Source organism: Euphorbia lathyris, chromosome 7, assembly GCF_963576675.1.
Source record: "Euphorbia lathyris chromosome 7, ddEupLath1.1, whole genome shotgun sequence".
NCBI lineage: Eukaryota > Viridiplantae > Streptophyta > Magnoliopsida > Malpighiales > Euphorbiaceae > Euphorbia > Euphorbia lathyris.
In genome coordinates, this window is record NC_088916.1 from 68576726 (window position 1) to 68594301 (window position 17576).

Here is a 17576-nt window from a genome sequence, read left to right on the forward strand (position 1 = left end):
TCCTAGTAATTGTTAAGAAAAAAATATATACTTTTAGATCTATATAAGTGATAAGGAACCCATTGATCTAAAATCGCAACTGACAAATAAGGTATAAGAATAACTTTTATTATTATTATCTCTAACACATCTCAATACACGAATACCTCCTAGACTTGAAGTGTGTAAAATGGAAGTCATATTGTTGCTATGCGTTGAGATTGTATTGATAAATGGAGTTGTAATGATTCGGACTAATATCATGCCAATGAACCAATTAATCAAATGTTTAAGCACTAATATGATCATTTGCTTGTTTTTTTTTTAGAGTTTTGGAGTTCGTTCTCTTAGTATATACATATACATAAGCTTTGAATACAATAGGATCTAATGAAATTCAAAGTTAGGGATTTAGACGAATGATGAAATTTCCCTTATGGGTTATATTAATTTACCGATTATTAATAAGTTATATATGCTTCCTCTTACCCCGTAGATGTAAGCAAAATAAATCGAATCATGTAAATCACAAATAAATCGAATCATGTCTAACTTAATGTTCCTCGTATATACTAAACTCAGTATAATCAACAATTGATCCAATAATCAAAACTTAGTTACATCAACATGAATCAATACAATCGAAATGATGAAGTCAAAATATATAAAAAGGAAAGAAAGAATAAATTGTAGATTATAAGAACAATATGGAAACATGAGAGTATACATGAGGGGAATATGCATGAGGGAGTGTGAGAATATTCACTACATAAGAAGAAGTTAAGGAGTACCTACCTTCTCTTGTTTTAACTCACGCACCAAGAAGTTAAGAAGAATACAACAAAAAAACTTTATGGCTCGAGGAAGTAGGAACAGAATAGAATTCTACATCACTTGCTCAGGCCTTTCACCCCAACATTACCTCTCTCATGACCGGATTGTTATAGGCCCACCAACTTCCGCTTTGTTTATACTCGAATCAATACATCGTATGTAAAGAGTTGGTTCTGATACCAATCGTAACACTCCAGTCCAATACCATTAAATATTGTTCGTTTTGACTCAAAAACACATTCGCTTTAAAATACATCTGCATATATTCATGCATTTCAAATATACTTGAATCACTCTTTCTCTGTTTCAAATATCTCATCGCTATCCTTAGCATCACTCCTAACTCGGACTTTTCTCCTGGTGCCAGATGTTACATTCTAATAACTTTGCTTTAACTTGTAAGATCACACCAATATTGATATATTTTTTCTCACACATCATTAAAGTCTGTTTCACGACTTTATATAGACCTCGTGATATTTATCCATAAGTTTTTTTTTTTAATAAAAGCGGAAAGCTAGACAACAGAGACTGAATAGTACATCGATCCATATGTATATCCAATAGTATTTATTACACTGCATGTAACCTAAAGAGCAAAGCAGCATATTGAAGTACAAATTGGAATTTTTCTTCAAATTTGTGATTCGGATGTATTGTTGTTGTTGGAGGAGTTTGGTAGATGCATAAATTAGTGAGAGAGATAGAGCAAAATGATATAGAGTTTTGCAATTTTGCTATTGGAAGTTGAAAAGAAGAGTGTGACAAGTCCTTGGGGGTGTAAGAGGCCAAATAACTAACTGATCATGAAGGAACAGCTAAGCTAATTATGCTTTATGGACCAAGCAAGAGTTACCCTATAAATATAAGCACAATGTCCTATTACAATTTGAAGTAAGAGAGAGAGAGATGGAGATCAAAGTTGTGCAAGAACATGAACATAATGAGAATATGCAACAAGGGTCAAGTTCAAGTCATCCTAATTTAGATGCTTTTAATGTGGAAGTTGAAGGAAAAACACAACCTTCTGTTGTTCCTCACCTTGAGGATTCAACTCTTTACCAGGTATGTGTAAAATTATTACTGTGGGTACCTTCTGGTCTCTCATTTAAACTATATTTTTAATTAATTTTTGAGTTGATCAAGAGGTTCAAAATTAAAAACGCATTAAGTCATGGTTATGCTTTCACTTTTCACTCCAAACAGTAGAATATAAGTGTTCAAGAAAAATCGCGTCTAGATCGCCTAGAGGCGTTCAAAATCGAGAATCCATTCGGATTATCCCCGCCTAGGCTCTCTAGGAGTTTTTTTTTTTCTCCTTTACCAATTTTAGGCCGTTTAGGTGGCACCTAGGAGGCGCTTGGGTGGCCGTTTAGGGATCACGTAGGCAGCACGCAGAAAAAAAAAACATTTTCTATTATTACTTTGATTTTTTGTTTTATTAGAATTTACTTTGAACATTATCACATGATTGTTGTGAGTTATGTTTATTATTTTCAGATATTTTTATTTAAATGCATTCTCTACTTGTTTTTGGACTTTAAGGATATTGTTTCATAATTTTTGGTGTCTTATGTTATTATTTATGCACATTATTTTTTACTTGTTCCATTTGTTCCAATGATATTATTATTAAAATATTATTTTTAACACATTTTTAAAAAGATATATGTTACATATATACAAGTTTTTATATTAAACTATCTTATATATATATATATATTTTTTACTATCTTATATTATTACTTTGTTAATATAATGCATATTTTAATTGAGTTTATATAATAATTTGTTTATTTCTATGTAAAAAAATACAAAAATACAAATCCGATTAATCTCTTATTAATTTTCAAGGGTCATGTTTGTCCAACTAGCACCTAGAATTGAAGATTAATATTTTTAAATTCGATGAAATATTTGGATTTTTTTATCCTAACTCGTATAAAATACAGTATAATTATTTTTATTATTTTTTTCACATCTGTTAATCTTGTTGTGATATATTACTAATAAATGATGTTGTAAAAAAAAATAAAAAAAAATAAATGATAAAATGACGCACTTGTAAAATGTAATGACACGAATCATGAATGAGAAGACAATTTGATGAATTATTTTTCAAATTGACCAAATTGACTAATGGTTCAGACATTAGAAATAAATTTGCTCCTAGCTATTGATATTAAAAGTATTTTTACATTTTATATTTTTATTCTACCCGTTCAAGGCGGACTCCGTTACTGACACCTGCTCAAAAGATCTTGTAATAATAAAAAATGATTGGACTGAAAGTTATGAATTATTAAATGAATATATATTCCTTGAACTAATTATAAATAGATTGACTTAATATGTTTTGTTTTGATGAATAGAAAGCAGGATGGAGGAAATTTGTATCGTACGTAGGACCAGGTTTCTTGGTTTCATTAGCGTATCTTGATCCTGGAAATCGTATGTCTCTTTTTTCATTATTAAAGTAAATATTCTATTAGTATAAAACAATATTACTGTACTTAACTTAATTAAATGTTATACATGTTTTTAACAGTTGAAACTGATCTACAAGCTGGAGCTAACCATGGCTACGAGGTAAAAAAAAAAAAAACTACAAATTGATTCCAAAATTAAACAGAGAAGTAAAAAATTAGAGTGTAATTAAAATGAATTAATGGTAATTTTTTCCTTTTATATTTTCAGCTTCTATGGGTTACTCTTCTTGGACTTACTTTTGCTCTTATAATCCAATCACTTGCAGCAAATCTCGGTGTCACAACCGGTAACAATTTACGCATTTGGAGATAATAATAAAAGTTATTTTTGAAATTTATCGGTTTAAACTTTTAGATTAATCGATTCTTATATGATATTAGAACCGTTTAAATCATATGAATAGGAAAGCATCTATCGGAGTTATGCAAGTATGAGTATCCAAAGCATGTCAAGTTTTGCCTATGGGTTTTGGCTGAGATTGCTGTCATAGCTGCTGATATACCTGAAGGTTTTTTATTTTTCCTAAATCTTAATTAATTTCATTATGTTTAATTATAATTAATTAATTAATCTCATTAATTTATTTAAATTTTGCAGTGGTTGGGACAGCTTTTGCACTGAATATTCTGTTCCACATTCCCCTCTGGGCTGGAGTTCTCAGCACTGGTCTTAGCACTCTTCTTCTACTTGGCTTGCAGAAATATGGGGTAATTTTTGCAAAAAAAAAAAAAAATCATATTTTTTTTTATAAATTTTTTTATTATTCAGTTCGAAACTCGTCAGCACCTTTAGATAGATCTTCTCCCAATTAAAGTTTTGGGCGAGATCACTAGTTTAAACAAATTGAAACTTTAATCACTCAAGTCAACCTTAACCGGTAAAATTATATATTTTTTACTGAGAAAAATTTAGAAATAACTGGAATATTGTTCATTAAAGGTTAGTGATTTGAAATCTGATCCGAATCATTATCACGACTATTTATAGGAAAAATGATATAAATTAAAAAGATTGCATTGAGGAATATAATTATTATAATAAAAAAAAACTAGTAGTAATAAATTTAGGGCAATCTTAAAAGGACATTACATATTCATTTATTATTGTTATATCATATTCAAAAAAAATTATTTGATTGGTACACTTAACAATAACTCCTCATATAAGATAATCTTTCAGTTAACGCACTGAAAATAATCTGTTGTCCTTAAATTCATATTTCCTTTTCGGTCTCTCTCGCGAAAAAAATCTCAATTTTTTATACGAGTTCTTTTGACTCACACGTTATATTATTTTAATTAAATATAGATTTATGTGGATAAACATGAATTTAGAAACAACATATTATTTTCGACTATTATTGATTCAATTATGTTATTGTAAATATGATTAATTAGGTCAATTATGTTATTGTAAATATGATTAATTAGGTGAGGAAGCTTGAAATGGTGATCGGAGTGATGGTATTTGTAATAGCTGGTTGTTTCATTGGCGAAATGAGTTACGTTAAGCCTAGTGCCTCCTCGGTTTTCAAGGGCATGTTCATCCCTAAGCTCACCAGCCACCGTGCTACGGGGGACGCCATTGCCCTTCTCGGCGCCCTTGTCATGCCGTAACTTCATTCCTCTATTTTTAAGCACAACAGAAATGAAAATATATATGTATATTGTTAACATTATTGCTTTTGTTTTTTAAAAAATAAAACAGGCACAATCTTTTTCTTCACTCAGCTCTTGTACTATCTCGAAAAGTACCAAACTCTGTCAACGGCATCAATGTAAGTATACAATTCTAATTTTAATTTATATTTGTTTTTTTCACAAAAATTATTTAATTTTATTTTTATTTGACAGGATGCATGCCGTTATTTTCTTATAGAGAGTGGATTTGCATTATTGGTAGCATTCATAATAAATATAGCTGTTGTATCGGTATCCGGTTCAGTTTGCTTAGCCGATAATCTATCGCAAGAAAATGCGAGTCGGTGCGACGATCTTACTCTTAACTCTGCTTCTTTCCTTCTTAAGGTAAAATTATTAAATGTTAATCTATTTATATAAAATGGTATATAAACATATGAGAATTATTAAAAACAAATTATTATTATATGATAAAATTTTAAATTTACTAAATAAAATTTAAAATGCAGAATATGTTGGGGAAATCAAGTAACATTCTATACGCAATTGCCTTATTAGCCTCTGGCCAAAGCTCTACAATTACGGGCACTTATGCAGGGCAATACATCATGCAGGTGAGACATGTAATGTTAGTCGACCCCAAATCATTCGGGACTAAGACTTTGTTGTTATTGTAGGGATTTTTGGATTTAAAGATGAAAAAATGGATAAGAAATGTGGTGACGAGATATATTGCAATTGCACCCAGTCTTATTGTGTCTATTTTGGATGGACCAAAGGGAGCAGGTCGACTAATCGTTGTTGCTTCGGTGAGAATTAACACTTCTTAATTACTATTATTGTGTTTTTAACGTTTCCAACTTGGAATAATTTTATGTCTAAATAATTGCTCAAATAATCAACTTCATAAAACGTAATTCATACCATGATTTAGAGGTAGAGAGTATGGAGGTGTTGATATTAAGAACTCGTAAATTAAATTGGTAATAAGGTGATGTGTATAAGTTAAAGAATGTTTTCAACTCTTCAGAGAATCTTTTCAACCAGATTATTTCTTTATCTGCTTCAGCAGGTGAAATGTACTCTGCTTCAATCGTAGAAAGTGCAATGTTCGGTAATTTTAATTGTTAAGAGATTTCTCCCCTGCAAATGTAAATACATATAACCCAAAGTTGACCTTCTATGATCGAGGTCTCCTACCATATCAGCACCAATAAAGCCTTATAAGATTGGTTCAGATCCTCCGTAACATAAGCACATCTTAGGATTTTCCTTCAAGTATCTGAGAATCCATTTAACATCTTCTCAAAGTTGTTTTCCTGGATTATCTAGGAATTTGCTTACGACTCCAACAACATGTGCAATATGGTGTCTTATACAAACCATGGCATACATCAGACTTCTGAATGTAGAGCAATATGGAATAGTTCACATGTCTTCCTTATCTTCGTTGGTTGTAGAACAAGACTATTACTCAGCTTCAGCTGACCAATAGGTGGAATGCTTACTGATTTAGCATTCAACATGTTGAAACGATCTAGTACTCGTTCAACATAATTTTCTTATGACAACCACAACTTTTTAATGCTTCTATCATGAACAATTATCATGCCTAAAATTTGTTATGTTGGTCCCAAGTCCTTTATGTCAAAGGACTTCGATAATTGCTCCTTTAATTTACAAATCAATAGAGCATTTTGTCCCACAATCGCCATATCATCAACATATAATAGCAAAATGATGAAATTGTTACTAGAAAATCTTTTGAAGTAAGCACATGGATCTACTTGGACCTTCTTGTAGCCATGACTACTCAAGAAAAAGTCAACCTTCTTGAACCACTATGAGGGTGTTTGTTTTAACCCATAGATACTCTTTTGCGGCTTGCAGACCATGTATTATTTTCCTTTCACTTCAAATCCTTCTGGTTTCTCCATGTAGATTTCTTCCTTCAAGTCACCGTGAAGGGATGTTGTTTCCATATCTAGTTGTTCAAGCTCCAAAATCCAGACTAAATGCCAATCTTAGAATTGCTTGAATTGTCATTTTAACCACTGTTGAAACCCTTTTACTACTAGACGAGGGAGTTCAACTAACTCATATGCTTGTTTTTTTTGTTCAAAGAAGTCATCTCATCTTGCATTGCCTACATCCAAGATTCTTTATTCAAATGAGTTAGAACTTCCTGAACACTATTTGGCTTTCCCTTATCTATAAGGAGAATATACTCAAAAGTAGGATACTTTAATATCGATCAACGCTCTCTAGCAGATCTTATAAGTTGTTTAGCTTCTTCTTATTGCGTAGGTTTCTCCCTCTACTCATCAGTATCTTTTGGCTTATGTCGCTCCATCACTTCTAGTAATTCATCATTGAATTGAATTCGTACACCTTCTCCACGTGTAGCTTGTTTAGTGGCAAAGGGAATTGATCAAAAATGGAACCAATCACATATTCTGACTTCTTATTCTTGTTGAAGTTTTTTGTAGTCTCATTTTCTTGAAAGAATGCATCTCTGTTTCTAATGATGTTCTTCTTCTCTAGGTTCCACGGTTTGTAATCGAACTGTTCCTTCTCATATCTAATGAAGATACAAGGAATTGATTTATCATCAAGATTTGGTCGATGCTCTTTAGGCACATGACAAATTTCTTTCATTCAAACACCTTCATATGAAAGCATCGAATATGTTTTCCAATCCATACTCTTTCTTGAATATCAAAATGTAGAGCAGTATCTAGAGACCTGTTAATGACATAATAAGTTGTGTAAGCTACTTCTCCCCAAAATGACTCGGGTAACTTAGCCATCTTGAGCATGCATCTGACCTTCTCTATGATGGTGTGATTCAACATTTTTGCTAGACCATTATGTTGTGTGGTATCTGGTACAGTCTTTTCATGTTGAGTTCCATGTTTGGAACAATAGTTCCTAGACTCGTGTGATGTGCATTGACCTCCATTATCCGTTCGGAGACATTTCAATTTATTGTTAGTCTCCCTTTCAACCATGATATGGAAATTCTAGAATGATTGAAATACATTATCTTTTATTCACAAGAAGTACATCCACAGCTTTCGTGATGCATCATTAATAAAAATAGCAATGTACTTGCTACCTCCTAAGGTCTTAGTTTCAAAGAGGCCACATACATTTGAGTGCACCAAGTCGAGAACATTTGAATTTTTAGATGATGACCTGTTGAATAAAACTCTATGTTGGTTACTAAAAAGCAATAGTCGCATGAAGATACTGTTGTACCACTAGCAGGAGCGAGCGCCTTTCTTGCTAGTATTTGCAACCCTTTCTCCTTAATGTGAGTCAATCTTCTACCACAAGTTAAGTGAAGGTTCCTCTTTAAGAGCATGTAATCCATCTTTGCAAATGACTGCATTTGTCTTGTACAAATTACAATACATGCTTCCTTTTGCAATCGCCAAGGAGTTTTGGGTGAGCTTTCCTTTCTTACTCCCAAAGAAATTCTCGAAGCCTTATCGATATAAAATACCACTAGAAATTAAATTAAGCCTCAAATCAAGAACATGTTTGCCTATTTGAGAATGGTTGTGTAGCCTATATTTGTCTTGATACAAACATCACCAATTCTAACAATTTTGGAATAGCCATTGTTGCCCATATTTAATGTTCCAAAATCACATGCTTTGTACATGGTGAAGAACTCTTTTTTAGGAGTGACATGATAGGATGTTCTAGTGTCAATCACCTATTCCGTCTCATCATAATTTGAGACTTATAGACACTGTTCTCTATTATTGAAGGCAAGGACCATAATATCCTCTATTATCGTAGTGGTGTTCTTATCATCTTTTTGGTTATTGCCCATTTCTGTTCTCACCTTAGTTTGTGAAAATTCCTTCTCAAATAGCCTTCTAGTCCACAGTGGTAGCATTTGACTCTACCTCTAGAGTTGGATCTTCCTTTGAACTTGTCTTCTCCTTTGAATTTATCAGGATTGTTGGGACCTCTAGTTTTGATCATGCCTCTGTGTTTTATAATAAAAGCTTGACTGTCATATGTGATTGTAGCTCTCCTCCTTATCTCCTTATTAAGCATGATACTCACAATGTGGTTGATCGATAACTTGCCATCAGGAGAAGAATTTCTCACTGATACCGCCAAGGTGTCCTAACTTTGTGATACAGTGTTAAGTAGCAATAAGGATTGAACCTCGTGTTCCAGTACAATCTTCATAGAAGACAATTGGTTAAATATCACTACAAAATTCATTTAAATATTCAGTGACTGAGGTACCTTCCTTATATTTGAATTGACAAGCTTCCTTATCAAGAAAAATTTATTGTCAGCTATTTTTTGATCATACAGCTCCTGTAACTTCATCCATAGCTCACAGGCAGACGTTTCCTCAGACACGTGGTGGAACACGTTGAAATCTAGCCACTAATAGATGGGTCTGATGTCTGTTCAACGTGTTCCAGTCTAGATCCTTCATGTCTTTGGGTTTGGCTTGTTCTCTTTCTATTGCTTAATGCATATCTATGCAGTATAAAATATCCTCCATCATTGGCTTCCAAATTTAACTAGTTTGAACCATTTAATTTAACCATGAAAGGTGAAGAAGAATTTTCCATTTTAATTGTACAAGCATTTGTGTGAAGGCAATGCTCTGATACCACTTGTTAGGATCCCATAAATTAAATTGGTACTAAGGTGATGTGTATAGATTACAACAGGAGAAATTTTACAGTACTCCTGGAGTAATACTCCCGACCAATGAAAATCGTTTTAAATCCCACTACATGGACATGATTGGTGGAAAGAAAAACTATATATGTATGTGTCGCGATTTTCATTGGTCGGGAGTATTACTCCAGGAGTACTCTAAAATTTCTCTTACAACAGAGTAATAATCAAATTATAAGGATAAAAATAAAGCAATAAAGATACACATAGATTTACGTAGAAAACCCTTTTGTAAAGAAAACCTGTGGAGCACCGAAGATAACTCCACTAATAATAATAGGACTATAAAGATTAAGGCTCTCTCAAGCACACCCAAACTTGAGGTATATAATAAGTTAGGAGACAGTTGAAATACCCAGATTGTAACCTTACATCCCTTAGTGTAGCATTTTCCGAAGCTCTCAACTTCCCCTCTTTATTTTTCTTTCTGCCTCTTTTATAGAATGAACTCTGTAAAAGGAAATGATTTTTGTTTTCTTGGATGAGTTTTCAGTTCTGCACCAAACGCTATTTATAAGCTATGATATGCACAAGACACCTTTATTTTTGGTAGGGGTGGGCACGGTTCGGTAAACCAGTCCATTAGACTATTTTATTAACCGAACCGAATCTATCGGTTTTTAATATATTAGAACCGAAACCAGTCCATTAACGCCGGTTAACCGTGTCAATGGTCAACCAATATTTTCGGTTCAATCTTTCGGTTAACGGTTTTTAACCATAATTTTTTTTAACTAAACCTAACTATTTAAATAATAATGAAATACTAAAATTTGAAATTGAATACTTTTAACAAGGGAATGAGGTGAGTTTTCTGAATGTATTAAATTTAATTACTATACATTACTTCATTAACAACAAAAAGAACAGAAACGATACTTCATCACATAATGTAATTATTTAATGGGAGAATTACTAAACTATCACCTTTTAAAGGGGTAGTTTACATTTCTAGCTCCTTTTTAAAAACTCACCAAAACTAACACATTTCAACAAGTAACTTTCAAGTTTACCCTCATCTTCTTCCTTAACATAACTGTGTGTCTTTGTCTTTCCCTCTCTCTCTCTTTCTCGCGCTCTCTCTCTCTAAAAAACAGAACAATCTACAGAACGACTACGAATACTACAACAATCAATCCAACCCACAGTTCATACAACAAAATTCCTACAATCATATAAGTTTTTCATTGGTTTTTAGTTTCATTGAAAAGATTTAAAGTTTAGTCCATTCATCGTTAAGATCTAACAGGTTGTTTCTCTACAACCTAATGTATATTGTTTCTCTTCATTTTTCATGTTTTTACTGATTGTGCGAATCCCAAAAACAGTGACATTGTTGTCTAAAAATACACATTGGTTGGAATGTCAGTTTCAGACATTTTTCCCCGACAGTGTCGATATTTGTCGATATCTGTAGATATCTGTAGATATGTGTAGATATTTGTAGATATCTGTAGATATTTGTCGATATTTGTAGATATGTGTCGATATTTGTAGATATCTGTAGATATCTGTCGATATCGACAACACATATCGACAAATATCTACATATATCTACAAATACAATATCTACAAATATCTACAGATATCTACAAATACAATATCTACAAATATCTACAGATATCGACAAATATCTACAGATATCGACACTGTCGGGAAAAATCTAAAACTGATATTCCAACCAAAATCCATTTGCAGATAACAATGCCACTGTTTTTGGGATTCGTATGACCAGAAAAAACATGAAAAAGGAAGAGAAACAATATATATTGGGACGAGATTGCTGGAAAAAGGGTCGCCTTCTTCCTCCTCTTCCGTTCGTCATTCGCCTTCTTCTCCTCCTCTTCCTATCGCCGCTATTCACTTCTCCTTCTTTCTCCTCGCCGTTCGCTTCTCCTCCTCTTCCTATCGCCGCCTTTCGCTTCTCCACCTCTTTGAGTATGCCGTCGTCGTTTCTCGTTCTTGCTCCTCTTCCTATCGCAACGTTTGATATGTTAGAAAAATGAAGTTCTGTTAAGGAAGAAGATGAGGGTAAACTTGGAAGTTACTTGTTGAAATGTGTTAGTTTTGGTTAGTTTTTCAAAAGGAGTTAGAAAAGAAAACTAACACCTTAAAAGGTGCTAGTTTTGTAATTCTCCCTTATTTAATAGTATACATAATGTAAGAAATTCATCAATATATGTTAATAGATGTTAAAGGCTTTTTTTTAATCTTGTAATATACTTTATGTTATATAATATATATTTTTTAAATTTATATTTATTAAATGCTTCGGTTAACCGTTAACCGCGGTTTTTCAATACCCTAATCCGAAACTGAAACCGGTACCTATTTATTTTTTTAACCATTAAGAAAATCACCGGCTCGATTAACCACTTTTTCGATTCGGTTACCGGTTTCATCGGGTTTTTTTTGTCCACCCCTAATTTTTGGTGCATTGTTGTGCCTGTATTTTAGGTGCATATTTGCATCGAAAATTGCACTATGTTTTCAAATAAAAGACATGTGTCTGGACTCTACAGTTGATACACCCCAACTGTTGGGAACCACCCCTAATGAAGATATTAGGTGGTTTTGCCCTTTCCCACCCCTCCATCTTCACCGGGTGCTATTGCACCCTAATAGATGAAGGGCTAATCTTAATCTATTTATTTATTATCCAAGCCCATGCTAAAATGGAGATGGAAGAAAATCTAGTGTTCTAATTCTCTATCTATTTACATTTACATGTCCCCTACTCAATTTCTGATACATTCATAATTATCCCACATTAACTTTCAATTAAGAAACGAAGTAGAGTTAAGGAACGTATCTAGATTTTGGTGGGAGACATATAAGATAAGATGATAGAGAATTGGGAACAATAAATTTTCTTTCCCATTTTGGTCTAATAGGGTAGGAGAAAAAAGTATTTTTAGCCAACTCATATTAGATAGATTTAGTTTTTGCACTCTAATCGGTCAAATGTCGACTCTACCACTGTTTGCGCCCAAAATTACTTGATTATAAAATTTTACCATTTCTTACATTGATGATATATTTGTACTTTCTAAAAATGTTAGGGTAAATTTAGATCTTATCCCTACCATTTAATTGATTATTATTACTATGTTTTTAAGATTATTTTAATCAATTTAATTTGCAGATGATACTCTCATTTGAACTTCCATTTGCTCTTATCCCACTTCTCAAATTTAGTAGCAGTTCAACTAAGTTGGGACCTCATAAGAACTCAATTTTTGTAAGTCGAGTTTCTTATTTACTGTCTATTTAATTGATTTAAAGAAATTTAATTTTTAATTGTAACTAAACATTTTTTACATAAATTTGATTTTAAATTATTCATCATCACAATTAATTTTATTTTTTAATTATTATTATGCAGGTGATTGTGATATCATGGATTTTGGGACTAGGAATAATTGGAATTAACTTCTATTACATAAGCACAGGGTTTGTGAGTTGGCTAATTCACAATAATCTACCAAAATCCAAAAATATATTAATAGGTTTTTTTATATTTCCTCTACTTGTATTCTATATCTTTGCAATTATTTATCTAACTCTAAGAAAAGACACTGTTGTCACATTCATGGAGCCCAAGAAAGGAAGCCCAATGGGCCTTGCAAAGATTGAAGATGGGCTCGGAAAATCTATTGAAGATATTGTGCCTTTTAGAGAGGATTTATCCGATATCCCATTACCTGGATAAAAGGGTTTAAATTAATTACCCATAAAAAAAGAATTCATTATTGGTAGGAAAAATTGTTATTATTATATAATATATTATTATGAGGCTCCCTTACTTTTCATATATATGGAGTTATGAATGTGTATATACAGTAAAACCTCAATATAAGAATACTCTATGTAGGAATAACTTCTATTTTGTTATAAAAAACTCGGTCCCAGCTTGGGCCAGTTATAAATAGGAATAACCTCCCAAACGTTATTTGTTATACACTTTTCAAGGCCCACCTTTAGAAACTATACCTCTATATAGTAATAATTATATATTTATATGTATATATATATTAAGAATTCAAATTAAATTATAAAATATTGAAAAAAACTATTGAAATTATCTATGAGTTGAAAACACAAACTACAACTTGAAATTATAAATATTTAGTATTTTTGTTGATGTTTACATTTTTCCCATAAAACTCTTCCAATTATCTATATATTGAAAACCTAGGCTCTAAATTGAAATTCTAAATATTTAATTTGTTCCATTAATGTCTATTGTTATACATTATATATAAACCATGCATGCCTATGGTAATCTTAACCAAGTATCGAGCAAATTTAAAATTTTATGTGTTGAAATTTTTTATTATATCAAACTCTATTTAGTAATAACCTCCCAATTGTTATACAAATAGCCCGGTCCCAAGTGTATTTCTATATAAAGGTTTTACTGTATATGATTTTTCAATGGATTTAACGGATTGAGCTATTAATTTTTCAATTTGTTATATTGACTCATTTATCAATTATAATCGTATTACGATTTATGAAATTTATGAGAAAGCTGAAAAGGTTAATTGTGAATATCAAATTCGGTTGATAGATAATGCTTAGGTTATATTATTTCTTATTAAAATCGCATAATTTGAAAACGGTTTTTAACTATGTCTAATGCAATGATAGAATAAATATAAGATTTTCATTTTTACATTGTTAAAATATAATTTTAAATAGAAATAAAATAATGTGAAAGAATTAAACACATAAAATTATGGAAATGTTCGAGATAATTATCAACATTATCCTAATATGTTTAATTATCTCCTAAGAGTTCACTATAACCACTATTTATATCTTATTCTCTCCTTTATATAGTTGGATTATGGTTCTAGTTACAGTATTTGTATAATCTCATTAGAATTTTATATTTTCCTCCTCTATATATATATTGTAACTATTTTATTTAATTTAAGAGAATCAATACAATCTCTATTATTCTCTAAATATCTCAATCTAACATGGAATCAAAGCAAGAAATGATCCCCTCTATGTCCGCTGCTTCCATTCCTAGTGCCACGGTGGCAATTTTGACCCGTTCTCAGTTTGATGCATAATCATCAAATCGGCAAATTATTAGAAGCATCCGGTTTTCCATGTCAAATGGAAGACCTCACATACATATTTTGACACGTGTAACATGGACCTACATATATTATAAGAGGCCCCACTATTTTAATTATTATGTGGGGTCACAATACACGTGTCCAAATGTGAATTGTGGTCCTCCGAGTGACATGGCAGACCCGGTGCTTAATATAAGAATCAAATCATAGCGATATTGAATTCACCATGAAAACTAACCATGTTTCTTCCTACGTATCTCAACCCTAACAATTTGTTAATCCTTTCTCTCACCCTCAAAACACTGATTATTACAATCTGGATTCATAGACTACATATTCTTATCCTGCACCACAATTTCCGACTCAATACCATCATCCTTTTAGTTTTACCCCTCATCCAACTTCAATTGTCATAATTCAGTCCACCAACACCGGACCTATTCCTTCTAATATCCAGCCGAGAATAACAACTACGAGCCACCCTCAACTTATCGGCCAAACTATCTCTCAGCAGCCTTTTATTCCCATTCCTCAACCTCAACAAAGTCTGTTCAAGTTCACCACCCAACAACCTCACTATGTTCAAATACAATTGTCACCCTACCACCAGTGCACTAACCACTCCAGTTCATCACTTTATTTCAACTCAAACCTCATTCTCATCTATGTCGTCCATCAATGTGAAATTGACTCTAAGGAACTATCATGCTTGGAAAACAAACATTGTTGCGGTTCTCCACTTTCTCAAAGCATATGATCATGTGGTGAATGATACGCCACAACCTTGGATATATGTACCATGTGTTACTCATGCCATGACCGATGGCTGTTTCATACAAACGAAGACCTGATGGCACCATTAAGCGATACAAGGGCTGACCTGTTGCATGGGGATTCACTCAGCAATCTGGCTTGGATTACAAAGAGAGTTGCAGTCCAGTTGTTAAGGCAACTACAGTCGTACTATTTTTGCCTTAGATGCCTCTAACAAGTGGTTTCTTAATCAACTTGATGTCTCTAATGTCTTTCTCCACAGGAACTCACTGAAACCATTAATATGGAACAACCTCAAGGTTTCAAGGACTCCGAAAATCCAAATCATGTTGATCTCGTCTAAAAATCTTTATATGACTTAAAACAGGCACCACATGAATGGTTCATAAATCTCAAACTTTTTTTTGGCAAAAAATAACTATCTTTATTCAAAAGCATAATATGGACAAATTATTCAGCATGCCATCATTTTTATTTAACAGAAATTTTCCATTCGTAACCTTGGGCGTGCCTCCTACTTTTTTGGCCTTGAGATTGGATATTCTATGTTGGGAATTTATGTGTGTCTATGTCGATGATATTCTGGATCGTGTTAAAATGCCTAACAACAAAGTTTGCTTCACTCTTATGGATACAACATTGATCTTGTCAAAGACATTGGAACTCGTTTAGACTCTAGGGATGAGTTTCAGAGTACTGTTGTTGGTGCTTTGCAATATCTCACTCTTATAAGACTGAATTTTCCCTTCGCCGTCAATAAGTTATGTCAATTTCTTCACTGTGTGGCCGATGGACACCAAAAAGTGGTTAAAAGGATCGTGCGCTACCTTCAAGGAACTCCTACCTATAGTCTTGTGTTATCTTCATCACCCATCTAGTTTGCACACTGCTACTTGGATAGTGATTAGGGTGGATGTCCTAATGATTATCGTTGGATTGGTGCCTATTGTATCTATCTACTTTGGAAATAGCTTGGTTGCTTGGCATGCTCGAAAGCAACCAAGTATTGTTTGTTCTTCCACTGAGAGTGAATACAAGATTGTTACCAATGCATTTGCGGAGCTTCTATAGCTTCATTCCCTTCTTATTGAGATTCATTTGCCAATACCAAAGTCGGTTCAGTTGTTATGTGATAATGTGGAAGTCATATATCTAACTGTGAATCATGTCTTTCATACGCGCACAAAACATATAGAGCTTGCTTTATCACTTTGTTCACGAACAAATTCAACGTGGTTTTATCTTTGTTCGATTCATTTCAATAGAAGATCAAGTTGTTGATATCTTGACTAAACCTCTTTCAAGTGCTCACTTTCAAATACTTAGTAACCGTATGAAGCTTGTATCTCGACATCGACTTGACAAGAGTGTTCGAGATAATTATCAACATTATCCTAATGTTTTTAATTATTTCCTAAGAGTATAGGATAACCATTATTTTTATCTCATTTTCTCCTTTGTATAGTCAGATCAGGTTCTGGTTATTTGTATAATCTCAATAGAACTCTATATCCTCCTTTATATATATCTTGTAACTATTTTATTCAATTCAATCTATTTATTCTCTCAATATCTCAATCTATCAGAAAAGACAAGAAACCGATCGTAGAGAAACTCTAAAACATACTCCCAAAGCCATATACCCAACCAATCAATTGATGTCACTTGTACAATCATTTCTCACAAAGTGATATGCAACCCTTTTTTATTATTATAGCCTTATATTACTTGAGAATGGTAGACCATGAAAAAGAAACTTGACCTAATTCAAAACTCATTAAATTCACACAGCATAAAATTCCCTCAAGTTTATATTTTAATTTTGTTATTTAATTATCTTATGTTCATTGAGTACATGTACAAATTCGGACAATAAATAATATTGCTACACAGATTTGAAATATACACCAATACCCGAATATGTATATTTTAATCAAAACTATGTTATAATTTATATATTCTGTAAATTATGTTTGCTAAGTCCCATACTCACTGGTTGTCCAACAAGACAAAAGGAACTATTTACTTGATAATAAATAAACAT

The 17576-nt window shown here is 32.4% G+C and overlaps 1 protein-coding gene across 1 annotated transcript; it reads left to right on the top strand.

Moving 5' to 3' along the window:
• Positions 1 to 1587: 1587 nt before the first annotated feature.
• LOC136235924 (metal transporter Nramp7.2-like) lies at positions 1588 to 13555 on the top strand. The gene is made up of 13 exons (XM_066026010.1): positions 1588 to 1878; positions 3186 to 3264; positions 3362 to 3402; positions 3511 to 3589; positions 3707 to 3811; positions 3901 to 4010; positions 4734 to 4915; positions 5011 to 5080; positions 5157 to 5330; positions 5453 to 5557; positions 5621 to 5752; positions 12811 to 12906; positions 13051 to 13555. Exons 1-13 carry the CDS (start codon positions 1723 to 1725, stop codon positions 13375 to 13377), a joined length of 1656 nt encoding a protein of 551 aa, XP_065882082.1. The 5' UTR covers positions 1588 to 1722; the 3' UTR covers positions 13378 to 13555.
• Positions 13556 to 17576: the final 4021 nt, after the last annotated feature.